The 15361-nt window shown below is 42.3% G+C and overlaps 1 protein-coding gene across 1 annotated transcript; it reads left to right on the plus strand.

Moving 5' to 3' along the window:
- Window positions 1-3184: 3184 nt before the first annotated feature.
- On the plus strand, window positions 3185-15113 carry ivns1abpa (influenza virus NS1A binding protein a). The gene is given in 16 exon segments (XM_034146847.1): window positions 3185-3366; window positions 7274-7544; window positions 7751-7890; window positions 8362-8531; window positions 8645-8720; window positions 8817-8990; window positions 9564-9689; window positions 11246-11356; window positions 11852-11993; window positions 12113-12337; window positions 12518-12639; window positions 12820-12946; window positions 13226-13357; window positions 13642-13815; window positions 13952-14112; window positions 14114-15113. Coding segments are annotated over 14 exon segments (1953 nt in total). The 5' UTR covers window positions 3185-3366; window positions 7274-7544; window positions 7751-7779; the 3' UTR covers window positions 14216-15113.
- The last annotated feature ends 248 nt before the right edge of the window (window positions 15114-15361 follow it).

Here is a 15361-nt window from a genome sequence, read left to right on the forward strand (position 1 = left end):
CAGATACCTAAAATATTCATAGTGTTCTTGTCAGAACACATGTCTGCAGCCTCACTGCACAAATCTCTGTATGAAAGAATGAATGGGCCGCTAGAGTTTACAATATGACTCAGCAAAATTAGGGCTGCATCCTTTGTCTTGGAATGACTAAGCAAACACACACGCACACACACACACACACACACACCACACACACACACACACACACACACACACACACACACACACACACACTCACACACACACACACACACACACACACACTCACACACACACACACACACACACACACACACACACACACACACACACACACACAGACATTGGATTGTGCTTTAGATTCAACACTTGATAAGATTAGTTAATTCAGAGAAGATGTTCACCTTCCAAAATGATGTCTTGATTTTATTGTCACATATGTACGACAAAACTGAGCTATGTGCTGACTATTAATTCCAATTTGTTTTATCTGCCTGTAGAATTAATTCATTATACTAAAAGGTATATGGCAATATAATTCTAGATATTTGTATTTAGATTGTCAATTTATTTATTTACTTACACATTTGTTGGTCCAAATCCAATTCCTAATACCACCTACTTAAGTTAGGCTGCTGATGGTTGGCTGCACTCCATCAGCTGTAATCACCACTTCCCTGTCTGAATCTCCAGACGCTGTGCTGAGGAGATGGACTATCTTTGTGCCAGGGATCTTTATTCAACTTTGCTGACAGTCACGAAAATGCTGAAGTCAGATCCTAAAAGGGCTTTTGTAAAGACAAAACTGACAATTTGAGTGAATGAGAGACACCTTAGAGGGTCAGCTTTGCTGATTTGGGGTGCGCACTTCATGAGCTAAAGTTTGGAAGTCGCATTCTGATGCAACAGTAATGGCACGCACTGTATGTTACTTAGATATGTTTTATTGAAAACATCTTTGTTGATATGACATTAGCGCTGGTTGGTTTCCTGGCATGTCTGTATGGAGGCACTCCATCCAAAACAGCTACACATAGACATGGCTATGAAAGAAATAGGGGTGAAATATGATACAGGTGGCAATTCTTGGAAACTTGACATTTATTTTCTTGCCAGCAACAACTTCTTTCACCTTGTCAGGAATGTCACCCCCACACAGATGGAAACACAACGTGTCAGGGAAATAATACCAGCACAAGAGCTGATATAAAGAGATTACTTTGTGTTGATAAACCTAATCTGTGTTGACTGGACCCCTGGCTTTGGTTGTTAACACCGTGGCTTTCAACACAATGGTCAGAGTGCTTCTCAGGCTATAGTTTAATGGTCTTGTGCTTTGGTAACTATTTTATTTTATTTATGTATTTATTTGTCTGTCCCAGTGAGACAAATCTATTTTACAGGGGAAAAGGCTAACAATTAGCCGCCCCATAGTAGAGTTCCGATTAGCACCTATTTGAGTAACATTAAAAATGATCAAAAGAATAATGAGGAGGAAAACTAAGGACAGTATAGCCTTTGCATCTCTATCTCCTGGACGCGTTGGGAGTGAGAGTGTGTTGCTATCAGACGTACGTACGTGTATGTGTATGTGTATGTATGTGTATGTGTATATAGTATATGTATGTGTATGTATATATGTATGTATATGTGTATGTAAATGTGTGGGTATGGGTGTATGTATGTACATATATATGTGTATGTGTATATGTGTGTATATATATGTGAGTATATAGGTAAATGTATTATTGTTATAAATCTTTATTTCTTTATTTCTTAATTTTTTTTTTTTTTTTTTACATTACTTTATTTTTACCTATATATCTATTTATCTACTTTACTATGTAGGACCGGGAGGGTGGGGGGAGGTAAAAAAAGAAAAAGGGAAAAATATATACCATATCATGTGACTCGTTGTGCCCGACTCAATCAAAAAAGATATAATAATTTAAAAAAAAGATCAAATCTGCACACAGAGCACCTGGACTCATTTGATTTTGTCACAGATCTAAATGTATTAGGGATTACTCTGTTTTAAAGCTTAAGATCAGTTTGTACTTTGTTCCATGCAGTATAGGTGCAGAAATTCCTAAAGCTTTATTTCCTAATGCATTCATTTTTTGCAACGTTCTGGGTTTAGGCTTTAAGAAACATCGTCACTGATTAAAAAACATATAGGTAATTTAAAAAATGTATACCAATAGTTGACCATTTCTGTCAACAACTATCTCATACATTTGGTGGCAGGCTTTCACAAACCAGTTTACACTCAGACCCAACAGTCACACAAACTCCCCATGCAGGTAAGGCTGGCTGACGCATTGGCAGTGAAGTGATTCTTATCCTTTAATCTAATTACTGACGGACTGAGCTAGTACATTTAGTCAAGGCAGGTGAATGGCTCCTTCTTTCTCTAGACAACATATGTGCAGTCATGGAGAGGGTTTAGCCTGGATGTTCCTTCATAATTGACATCAAAAGACTTATGTGCTGTCATGACTCACAGAAAATGGGGGGATATGACTCAACGGAAGTAAATGTGGCTCAGTGGCAGCATAAATTAAACAGCTAATGGATTCAAAAGACAAGAGATGCAAAATTCAAAATATAGACCTTCATATAGACATGATAAGCTAAGTCAGAGAAAAAATTCTGGTCCGAGGTTAGAACAAAGATCAGGTTGGACTTAGCTCAGCAAGCATCCACCCTGCAGTGTCATTAGTCGAACTGCTGAATCTGACAGGAGCTATTTTAATGATATTTTAGCCAAGAAATGTATACTCAAGTGTGAGGAGGACCCTCACTCATCTCTTAAAATATTGTTATCATGTATTTTCATTACTTTGTTCTTTCCATCCTGCATCCTCATCCCGTAGTTTATTTAACTTTAATCTATTTTATATTTCCAAATGATCTCCCCTTCCTATAAAGCCTTAACCAGGGACTACAGGTGGAAAATAGCAATCTGCAAAAACCTGGTAAATTACATCTATCCTTAAATATAAGGTTCATGTGTTTGTGCATTTATATGTCTTGTTCAAATAAATAACATAACATAACATACCATAACACTCTAGTATTGCTTAATTTATTCAGGGGAAATGGGGAGGAGCTGGTGTTGTAGGACCGCCCACCGGTGGCCACGTCACGGGCAGCGTGTCGGGAGCGCGCTTTACCGTCACCATCCGGCCATTCTTTCTGTTCTGTCAGAGCAAGCCCGGAGCAGACCGAGAGTGGACGTGTTTCTCATACAGAGCGGAGCAGACATCTACTACCAGTCCGAAGAGCCGTGCCTGTAGTCGCGTTGCGTCTTTGCTTTGACCAGAACCAACCAACTCTGAATTTGCATTAAATATGTCTAATATCGTTTGCTGTCAAACGCCTCAGGTAAGACATCTTTCTCTTAAAAAATCAAAGAGGGAATGCTGTTGTATTTTTAACGTGGTGTTAAAATGTGACCGGTTGTCGGTTACAACGACTGTAATGTGTCTGTCTTTCTGCTAAATATTCTTTACACGAATGGCAGATGATTTCTTTGCTCGTACAGGGTGGAAACGGCTGGAATTTGGAAATGCCAAATGTAACGTTACTGGCGCAGACAATGTCACAAACCGCAGCTAGCTTTTAAATATAATTGTCCGTCAACGACTTATTTTGCAAGCTAACGAAATCATGTAGCCAGTCCTAGCTTTGAGCAATGACAAGTGCTAATGACCGAATACATTCGCCACAGTCCAATTTATTGAAATCAACCGGTGTGGCTGTCTCATGGCTTCCCATCCTAGCTAAGCAGCAGGTTGTCTAGCTAGAAAGCTAACATGCAGTAGCTTTCCAGCGTGCCATCTCTCTTCAGTTGCCAACTGCTTTGCGTCAACGGTATGCCAAACGATATCTCGCTTTTAATATAAAGTATACCTGCTTTTGTAATCCGTATAAAAGTCGAGATAATAATATTTGGTGGGCTCTGCTTCCTGACCCAGTTTCATGTGGCGGGATGTAGCTGTATGATTTCTGGCCCGTCGCCAGACACCACGGCCCTGGTACATTACTCCACCAGAGGAGGAGGCAACAGCCGGAGAATGACATTGCTTTGCAGCGAATGGTGTCCAAATGTAAGACTCGCCCATTGGGGGGGTGGTAGGGTGGGTAGCGTAGTGGTATGGGTACACCCTGTCCTTTACCCACCCTCCTTTGGTGCCATCGTCAGATTGTATGGGCTGTTAACAGTCTTGACATAATATCGACGCGGCACAGTGTCCGTCGATGTTTAGTTGTATTTAATTGAGTTTCTAGTCAAATTATTGTTTTCTGCCGATTCTTAACGTTTTATTTCCTTTAAGTGCTTCAGTCAGTATCTTCCGGCTGCAGGTTGCCCTATGCCATGGTAGTATTTTGACATACTACGCTTTTAATCCGTTTCTGAAGCTGGAAACCATGTGGGAAATGTACAAGTAGTTTACTGTAGATTAGTGATTAAAAAGGTGAAAACAATTTAAATGATTTTGACTTGTACAGTAGATGATTAATAACACATCATTATCGCTTGAGTGGTCATGCTCGGAAAAATGCAACATTTTACTTTCTATAGACAAACAACCTTTGCATTATTCAGCTGTCCATTTTTTTTTTATTGTCACAATTTTAAAGAGAACCTTTTTCAAGATGGGTTACATTGTAGCTCTGTTAATTTCCACTCTGTAGAACTCGGTGAAATATCCAGCAATGCTTCTCTTCACCACTGGAGGGCTGTCTAACAAGCATTGATTGTTCAGTAACAGGCCTGCACTTTTGTGACTGACTAATCAGATGGAAAAATGGAGAGGGAAAAAACATTCAGGGCTACCTTCTGTGACAAAGTTGTGAACGTCTCACTTTGGTTCCTTTTGTTCTCTCTCCTGTGTTTCCAAGCTAATTTACAGCTCACCTAGTCTGCCTGCCTTTTTTGTCCTAATATACATTTCTATATGTTTATTCTTATATTTCTATACAAGTTATTATCCTGTTTTCAGATGTATGGACCCAGTCAGTGTGTAATGCTGAACATCACAGTTTTGATGTAGCCAGACATCATTCCTAAAATGTCCTTTTTTGGTTTCTTTCACCCACTGCACACTGGCCATTGCGTAAAATTGTCCCATCATTTTACAAAAAGCAAATATTTTTAAATCACAGCTGTCATTTAGTTGCCAACTCTGCATTGAATAATTGTCCAGATAGCTGGGGGCGTGGCTTGACTGGCAGAGTGTTTTGTTAGGTGGAGAAATGAGGGGGGAAGGAGACAACAGGCGAGCGTAGAGCCCAGCCATGTGGAGGAGTCGAGCTTTTGAGCTTTAACAAAGAGTCTTCTGCCAGATGTTGCATAACGACAAGAAACTGGGTCAGTGTTTCCTCCATCCACACACAGCATGAATTATAGCTTTCAATGCTCTTCAGTGCAATACAAAAATACCATATTCTAGCATGTGCCATCATGCTTGAGCATTTACCCATAAAATCTCTGGCATACTTCCCAGCAGTCTGGTAGTTTTACACATCCTCCTTTTACTCGTCTAAGCAAAGCGGGATGTTCAGTGTGTGTGTAACTTTCACCCCCGCACATGATTAGCAAAATAAATGCAGGCTGAGGATAGTAATCGGATCCGAACATAATTCCCCCTTCTGATTGTTTTATGATTACTGAATTCAGTGTGGTTTTTAGTTTAGTAGGTCATTGGCTTGAAGTGTTTTGTTGTGGTGTTGATTTGGCACAGCACAGACATTTAATTGTGCATTGTGGGGGATTTTAAGTATTGGATTTATGGCAGTTTCAGATAACAGGCATAGCATTTAATTTAGTGAGGAAGGTTAGATCTGGTGTCTTATTTGTGTACAAAGTGTAGTAGTTGATATAATAAGCCATGGCTCACGGCAGAAGAAAATTACTAGATTGTTTTTCAGCTGAAGATAGAGCTGAAGTTACATACAAACATTATTTCAGTGTAAAGGAGCCATTCAGACATGGCCTTGCAAGATTTTCCTTTAAGACATCTGATTGTGGATAAGATGATTATTCAACAGCATACAAAGATAATGCTGATAATTTTTTTATATTGTCTGTGTCATACTAGCACTGCAACTACGTCTTACACAGTTGTAGACCAAGCTCCTGCAAGGTTAAATATTACTTCAAAGTTAAAGGGCATTTACACCAAGTTATCTGAAAACATGATTGCACAATGATTCACATGCTTCCCACTGAAGGCGCCACTGGCAGCACCTTGACTCGCACGTACAGTGCATTATATACTTGTGCAGTAATTAAGTAAATCACAGTCTTTTGCAATGAATTAGAAATGCATGCAAGTTAGATATAGAACACTCGCAGAAAGCTATCTGTCCATGAAAGCCTGGTCACATGCAACGTGGATACAATTTCAGACTACGGGCAGCTGCTGTCGTCTGTCTTGCCCCATTTGGTATAGTGATAAAACTGTTGGGCCTGCAGTGGAATGTATTCACTGAGCCTCTCACTGCAGATGGCATAGCGGTGAGGAGACATTGTTTGGCATGGGATTACGTCAGTTGTGTTAATTTTGGCTGTGAACATCTGATTGGAACAATATTTTTTACGGCTAGTGGAATATAGATATAGGAGGATCTCCTCTCTCTTCGATTGTGACAGTGTCACCATACTGCATTTCTTACAGGTCAGTGCTTGAGTAACATGGTTTCTATAGGGAGGAGCCAGTCAGAGGGGCTTGTCATATAAGCTAGATTTTGAGTTTCGTTGCTTCAGGGAGTGGAGACAGAGCTCAAGGTATTAGACGGATGAAATGGTCTAGCTCAGCCTGTCGGGACGCATCAGCAGGTGTGGAGATTTAAAGCGCTAAATGAAGGGTGTTGTAAGGGAAGAGAATCAAAGGCCTGGGCTTAGATACATGCTGTACACCTTTTGGTTTACTGCATATTGAGATGAAATGCTGGATTTAATTTTCTTCCTGAATCCACTGAGGATAATATGGTCAGAAGGAGCTACTAACAATCCTGAATCAGATCAACTGTGCTTGTATTGTGTATGCATGTGGGGAATATGAAAAACATCTAATGCATGTTCGGAATATAGCTGGAAGGAAGAGGGGGGGGGGGCGGGCACTGTGTTCTCAAATGTGATCCCGTGTGCAAGGTTGCCTTGATATACCACGTGGTAGAACTGACTCATGCTAGCATTGCATGGGTGCCAAGAATAGGCTGTCTGTCCACCCGGAAAAAATAATTAAACTTGTGTACCATTCTCTGTTTTCTCCTTTTCTTCTAGGTTATAATGTATTACCAACACAGAATAAGTACAACTCTATAGCCAACGGGATCCCGAGGACTTGATTACAGTCGCTTCAAGCCTGATAGTTTGTCCGTGCGGCTGCTCCCCCTCTCCCTTCCACTCGAGCCTGTTTTAGTCAACTGGCATTTCTTCTAACGACGTCCCCTCCTCGGATAAAGAAGACTCGAGTTCCGCTGTGATCTCAGTTTGCTTTGCCCGTATCCTACTTTCGACTCTGCTTCCCTGGATTTGCAATATACTCTATTCGGTAAGGCCATGACTAATGCATGGGACTGATTATAAAACACAATGCACATTACAGGAAACTAATCCTAATCCTCTGTGTCATCAATTAATAAAGACTGCTATTACAATATTCCATGGCTGAAAGCATGTTGGACAGAGTGCAAAAGACAAGCCTGCTGAGTATTATATTACTTTTTTTTTTAAATAATGTTTATTTTTGCTCTACAGGCATACCATTTAAAAAAAGATTCACCAAGATGATTCCCAACGGTTATTTGATCTTTGAGGATGAGAGTTTCCTGGATTCCACCGTGGCCAAAATGAACGCTCTGAGAAAGAGTGGTCAGTTCTGCGATGTTAGACTGCAGGTACGCTCAATGCAAACACACACTTACCCTTTTTAGCAACAACGTAGTGAATCACAAAAATGACAACAAATTTAAAGTAATACAAAACCATTTGCAACCCAGAAGATATCATTACAACCTGTTAGGCTCAACGTATTGTTTGGCCATTGGTTAGTTCACTGGGTTTTTCGGGCGTGAATGTCTACACATTTAGTAACAAGAAAAAAACTCAAGTATTTACTTAAATGTTTCCGTTGCTCTATTTCAAGTGTGAGAACCTGTTCCCACCATTTGTATAATTCAGAACTCTGAGAGACGTATGCAGCCAATGGGAAACAAGAGATAACTTGTTAACTATTAATCGTGTAGCTTCTCAATCAATATTGGGTTTGTTTCTTTAGCTTCCTTAAATGCTCAAACACTACAATTCTAGCAGTTGTTTACCTTTGACAAAGTTACGCGCATCCTGATTATTTGTCTTCTTTTTATTAGGTGTGTGGTCATGAGCTGATGGCTCACCGTGCTGTCCTGGCTTGCTGCAGTCCCTATCTGTTTGAGATCTTTAATAGTGACATTGAGCCTCACGGAGTGTCTCATGTCACTTTTGAGGACTTGGATCCAGAGGCTGTGGAGATCTTGCTCAATTATGCCTATACTGCCCAGTAAGTAGCACCTTTTGCCTCTGATCCTATCCTATCATATCATATCAAAATTCTCAACTTCTTTAAATTATTGACAACCCCCTAATTTGTTGTGTCTTCTCTGTGTAATACAGGCTAAAGGCAGATAAAGAACTAGTTAAGGAAGTTTACTCTGCAGCCAAAAGGTTCAAGATGGAACGAGTCAAACAGGTATGTTTTTAACGGTCTACATTGCAGGACACGGCTTTAGGAACACATCTACAAACGGATGTTTTAATACATTTCCACTTTTCCCTCGCTTCTCAGATTTGTGGTGACTACCTGCTGTCTAAAATGGATTCCCAGAGCGCCATCTCTTTCCGTAACTTTGCCAGCTCTATGGGAGATGCCAGAGTTTTGGCCAAGGTGGACGCCTTCATCCAGGACCATCTACTGGAAGTGTCTGAACAGGAAGACTTTCTCAAACTCCCCCGCCTCAAGGTACTAGCTTAAATTGGCCAGGATTGGTGGTCTTGAGTTGAATAACACGCACTGGATTAAGCTCTGTATTTTTACCTTTGACATGACCTTACCTTTACCTTTACCTTTGACACCTCTGACATGAGATTAACATTACCTATAGTAGGAAGGTGTGCCTCTTATAGATTTCCCTTCTGCTAAAGCCTGCTGAGGATGTATTTAGGGCAGGGGACTTATGGGGGCATATGCAATAGTAAGGCCTAGCCCAGGTGGGTTATAGTGTACATGTTTTTGTTCAACATGAGGATTGCGCAAGGTACTTTATCAGAACTCACTTGTTGAGGTAGTGCAAATTTGATCAATCAAATATGCATGCTATTCATTAATATTGCTGATGTCCGTGTGTGTAAGGATACAATGTTTAATCCTGACCCTATGGCAACATAAAGGGATTATACAGGTAACATCAGCCAGTAAGATCAAGTTTAGTTTACAATAGGGGTCATTATGTTATAAATTGTTCTGCTACGGAGTCTCTTTATTCCTACTGTGTGTACATCTGACTCCTGTTTCGTTCCCTTTGTGTGTTTACAGTTAGAAGTAATGCTAGAAGACAACCTGACCCTGCCCAGCAATGGCAAGCTCTACTCCAAGGTGCTCAGCTGGGTGCAGCGCAGCCTCTGGGAGAACGGGGACCACCTGGACCGCCTGATGGAGGAGGTCAGTACCCGGGCGAGCAGGCTCCACTCTCAGACTGATCCTCATTCCCACCCTGCCCCTTCCCTTCCCTCTGAATCCTGTTTTTGACATTAAGAAGTCATTAAGGGGGCTGAAGTAGAAAAAGCATGCCATTGTCATGCTGCTATGTCAGGACTGTTCTTTTTGTTTCCTCTGGTTTGTTGAGGTTTTTGCAGTAAGAAACTCTGTACCCCTGAACCATACTACAAATTAGAGGTGAGCCCAAAAGAGCTGCGTTTGCTCTTGTTTTTTGTTTCCACTGTTCTCTTTTGGGTCTGTGGTTGGTTTATGTGCAACCCCATCTGAGTACGAGTATCACAGTGCTCTTCTCCTCTGATACACACAAACACAGGTTCTCACAGAGGTGACCCTTTATTCACTGCCACTTTACTATCTGAACAGGTTTGTTGCTCCAGCACTAACAGACACTCCTCCCCGTTGATTTATGTCTCTTGTAGGTTTATTAGCAGCAGCAGGAGACCAGACTGAAGAGCCACGACTGAGCCACCAGGGTAATGAGTCTGAGAAAGAGAGGGAGGAGAGGAGCACTACTGCCTCTCCTTGCAGCCAAGCAACACTGAGCTCCCATCTGTCCGTGCCACATATACAGATGCATCCCATTTCTGCATTTACCAGAATACATTGCCTCCAAACCTTTGGGATAAATACAAGTCGTTTATTGGCCCTTTGGCACATGACAATATATTCTCATACAGGCCTACTTATCCATTGAAACAATCAAGAACCAGTCAAATTGGGCATTGCACATAAGCATTGAAATTGAACAAATCGTACATAGGAATAAATTAATAATTAACCATCCAGCTGAAATAGAATTTTCAGCAAATTTGAATAAATTAAAAATACCCTTTGGCCATTTACATTTTTTATTTAGATTGTTTTTCTGTCATTTCTCAAGATAATCTGTTGCCACAGTAAAACTTGCCCTTCAAATGGTCAACTAAGGGACCACACAAATGATCATTCTATTTTATTATGCTTATTTTGTTTCCTGAATTGAATCCATCAATGGGTATCTTTTAAAAATGAGCTTGAGGGCTGTTACAACAGCACCACCACCTTTAGTCATCTGGATGTGACCTGGACATTGTGGCTGCCATCACAATGACCAACTTGTTCAGCTAGAAGACCGGTTTCCAAGCAGCAGAGGTGGAGAGAGGGCCACATGCAGCCCCCCCTCCCCCTCCTCCTCCTTCTCTTGATTCTTCACAGAAGATCTTTCCAGATGCAGCTTCTCATTCTTCATCAGCTCCCTCTTTTTTTTAGATGCAAACTGTCAGATTCCTTCTTGAGCTCGAACACTTAATGCAGCAGCAGCGTGTGTGTTTTTAAGGGAAGCTTTCAATCCAAGTGACAGAAGATCCAGGCCTTCGTCCCTTCCCCCTCTTCCTCTTCACAGCACTGCCCCCTTCCTCCTACTCCTCTTCCCTCCCCCCCCTTTCCCCGTTATGCTGAGGTTCTCAGTGTGTTGCCATGAAGACAGCCACATGGGTATGTTGTTGCTGTTTGTGTTTCAGGTGCAAACGCTGTACTACTCACCTGACCATAAGCTGGTGGATGGAGGGCTGGTGATTGATGGGCACAGTGAGGTGTTTGGTGGCGAGGAGGACCACCTTCAGTTTGTGCAGGTACTCAACAGCTTGTGCCTGGCTTCACTGTAATGAAGTCTCATTTTGCTTGGCAGTGTGTGTGCCTGGCCATGCATAAAAGTAATCGCAGCCTGTGCCTGGCAAGAAGTAGATGTGGCTCATTTAATTCCACAATGTTAAGACGAATGTCAGTGAATAAACATGAGCAACGATGCCTGCCTAGCTATGCTGTTGAGCATATATTAAAACTACAGTTTAATATTAAATGCTAATCTCCACCAGTTGGGAATGGGCAGATTTGTACCCTCTTTGTGACTGAACTGTGTGCTGTTAGATCTGATTGTGGTGCGGTCTGAGACAGTAGTTTGCAGTGCTGTGTTGTTGGCTTCAGAAGGCGTGAGATATCAAAACAAACGTCTTACATTAGATCAGCTGGATCAGAGCGTAGTTTGGGGGTATGATTACCTGGTGTTGTGGCCACTGGTGGGCCTGTGGTGCAAGCTTGGCTTCTGTAGCTGCACTGTGCTCTTGCAGAAGAAACCCGTACGGGAGAGCACCCAGAGGCAGATGAGCTGCAGCTCCTCGGGAAGCCTGTCGCCCTCCAACCAAGCAGCTAATGCGCCCAAACAGACCGGCCGGAGAGAGTGGAAGTACATCGCCTCTGAGAAGACCACAAGTAAGTGAACATGAACTACAGTACATTCAGAAATATTGTTTTATTTAAATCCTATGCATGATTGAGGCTCCTTTTTTCAACACTCGAATGGCTCTAACTATCTCTAATCAAACCTCTAGACCACACCTACCTGTGTCTGGCTGTGCTGGATGGCGTGTTGTGTGTGATCTTCTTGCACGGTCGCAGCAGCCCTCAGACCTCCCCCTCTGCCACCCCCTGCCTGATGAAGAGCCTCAGCTTCGAGGCCCAGCCCGAGGAGCTGGAGGAGCAGCCGCTCTCTCCCATGCATTACGCTCGCTCCGGTCTGGGCGCCGTGGCCCTGAACGGAAGACTCATCGCAGCAGGTTAGCACTAAACGGTTCTATATCAAATGACTAAGGTCTATGTAATTGGAGCTAAAAGGAGGTTGTGATACTTGGGAAGATAAATGCTTCTCTCTAGGCTTGATTGTCAGGGACAAATTGCAAAATGATGACCACAGGGATCCACTGTCTTGAATGTGATGCATTATCTTGTTCCCACAGGAGGATACAACAGAGAGGAGTGTCTAAGGACTGTGGAGTGTTACGACCCCAAAGAGGACCGCTGGACCTTCATTGCTCCCATGCGGACTCCAAGGGCTCGATTCCAGATGGCTGTGCTCATGGTACAATTACATTTTCATCCTGAAGCGACATTTTGAACATTGAGCAAGGAATCCAAATATCCACTGCATGCCTCCCTACTCCCTGTGCAACTAGTGGGGTTTCTAAATTCTCTTAACTTAATATCGATAGGTTCTTCAACAAAATCCTAATATAATGATGTTGATATTTCCACCTCACAGGGTCAGCTGTATGTGATTGGAGGATCAAATGGACATTCTGATGAGCTGAGCTGCGGGGAGATGTACGATCCACAGGCTGACGAGTGGGCTCAAGTGCCAGAGCTGAAGACAAACCGCTGCAATGCAGGTAGGTCCCTCCTTCTATACCTGATAATTAAATCAGTATTATCCAGGAAAACTCTTACATCAAGTAGCCTCTCTGTTGCTAACGTCAAGCTAGTTTGACTTTTCAGCTCATTCCTGTCTTATATTGTCCACAAATTGTTGTTTCTGTTTCAAAGGTCTCACTATTGTTCTTGTCTAACTTTGTATTTGCATACTGTATCCGTGTTAGTGTTGGAGTTTCTGCCCTGAGTAAATAAAGGTGTAATTCAGTCAGTCAACAACCGCGTCTCTGTTTTTAAAGGCGTCTGCTCATTGAACAACAAACTCTACGTCGTGGGTGGGTCGGACCCCTGCGGGCAGAAGGGCCTGAAGAACTGTGATGCTTTTGACCCTGTGATCAAAACCTGGTCTAACTGTGCCTCCCTCAACATCAGTACGTTTACACATACACTAAAAATATAGTAATAATATATATAATTTGAATATGTATAACATGGTCTAACCTCAAGCATAAAGCTGAATAATGTATTTTTCAGAGATCTAACAAATTCCTGTCTTGCATACACTTTAATTATTCCCTCGGTGTTGCAGCTCAGAGAACATGTTATTCAAGACCAAAAGTTGGATAGCTATTCATCAGAGACTTGCTTGTGTGATAATTGCAGCCCGAGGAACAATTGGAAAGTTTAATTAATTAATCACATTTTCTTCTTCCAGGGAGGCACCAGGCTGCCGTGTGCGAGTTGGACGGCTTCATGTATGTGATCGGAGGGGCGGAGTCCTGGAACTGCCTTAACACTGTGGAGCGCTACAACCCCGAGAACAACACCTGGACCCTGATCGCCCCCATGAACGTGGCTCGCAGGGGGGCCGCTGTCGCTGTCCATGCAGGTCAGCTCACAACAACAATGAGCAGTTAAATCAGCTGCTGCTCTACGGCAGCATCATGTGCAAAGATCAACAGGAAGCAGACAAAGTTATTTGTGTTTGTCATTATGTTGATAGTAATGTCTCCCCCTCTACCCAGGCAAACTGTTTGTTATTGGCGGCTTCGATGGCTCCCACGCGCTCCGCTGTGTGGAGGTGTACGACCCCGCCCGCAACGAGTGGAGGATGCTGGGTAGCATGACGTCGTCCCGCAGCAACGCGGGCGTGGCCATGCTGGGAGAAACCATCTACGCTGTGGGCGGGCTTCGACGGGAACGAGTTCCTCAACACGGTGGAGGTGTACAACCCCGAGACGGACGAGTGGAACGACTGCACCACGACCCTGTCTCCCCTCTCGGACTGAAGAGAGGGAGGGAGGGTTGGGGAGTTTCAGTGCTTCACCTTTTCCAAACTAACAGGCTTAGTGACGTAATCGTGTTTCGTGATGTTTTGTCTGTGTGTGTGGGTGGGGATGGGGGATTGTTGTGATGAGGGGTCTTCAGTGAAGACTGGCTTGTATTTGGCGGGTGGGATAAAAGGGAGGGGGGCGGGGGGGGTTGCCCAAAGCAACATGACGCCTTTGCATATTGCATACAATGTTTTTCGTGCTGTATATATTTTGTTCCTTCCTTATTTTTTGTCATATGCCAACATTTAATACACATTTAGTGCTTTTCTTTTTAACTTGGAGTTGAAAGGTTTTTCACTGGAGGGTTTTCAGATGAGCTAGCCGTTATCGGTCACTTGGAACGTGGCAGTATGGTGACAATTGGCTTTGATGGTTTTATTTGAGAATATTTGTAGAAATGTTACTTTGCTCACATTTAATGGTCAGTGGTTTGAAGCCTTACTCGGAGAGTGCGAGTTAGAAAAGAAAACACCTCATGGCTATTTCTGTCATTTTAAACGAGCTGGATTGCTTTTTTGAATCTTAAATGGCCTTTTTTATATTTTTTTATACACTGCTGATTTACTGATAAAAGTAGTAGCAGATGGCTTGAAGTCAATGAATCTAACCAGTGCCAGTTTTAGTAATACCTTTGTGCACACACCACACACGCACAACCATGCTTCTGCTAACCAAACTTTTGTTATTGTGATTGAACTAATCAATGTATGTAGAGATGCGGTTTACTGAAGATTCTTATTTCTCTTTTGTGTTTTAAAGTGTCAGGCATTGGCAGATTCTTCTGGAGGGAATGTTAAAAACGAAAATTAACACATTTGTAACATTTCTTAATTAATAAATCATTTAAATCTGATTTTGTCTCCAGCCTACTCTCTGAATGTATGTCATTAAGTGATAATGGACAATCACTTTGCCACACCTGATTCCATTGTTTATATCAATCTAAAAGTAACTGCCAGGACTGTTTTTACATTTGAAGTAAAATATGGAAGATAGTTAGCCTTAGTAGTTTAGCAGCTGAACAAACCTAAGTACAGCTGATTTGCTGACTCTAAATGTAGATTTTACTACCACCTCGTCTTCCACATGTACTGCTCTAAC

Source organism: Trematomus bernacchii, unplaced genomic scaffold (assembly GCF_902827165.1).
Source record: "Trematomus bernacchii unplaced genomic scaffold, fTreBer1.1, whole genome shotgun sequence".
Taxonomy (NCBI): Eukaryota; Metazoa; Chordata; class Actinopteri; order Perciformes; family Nototheniidae; genus Trematomus; species Trematomus bernacchii.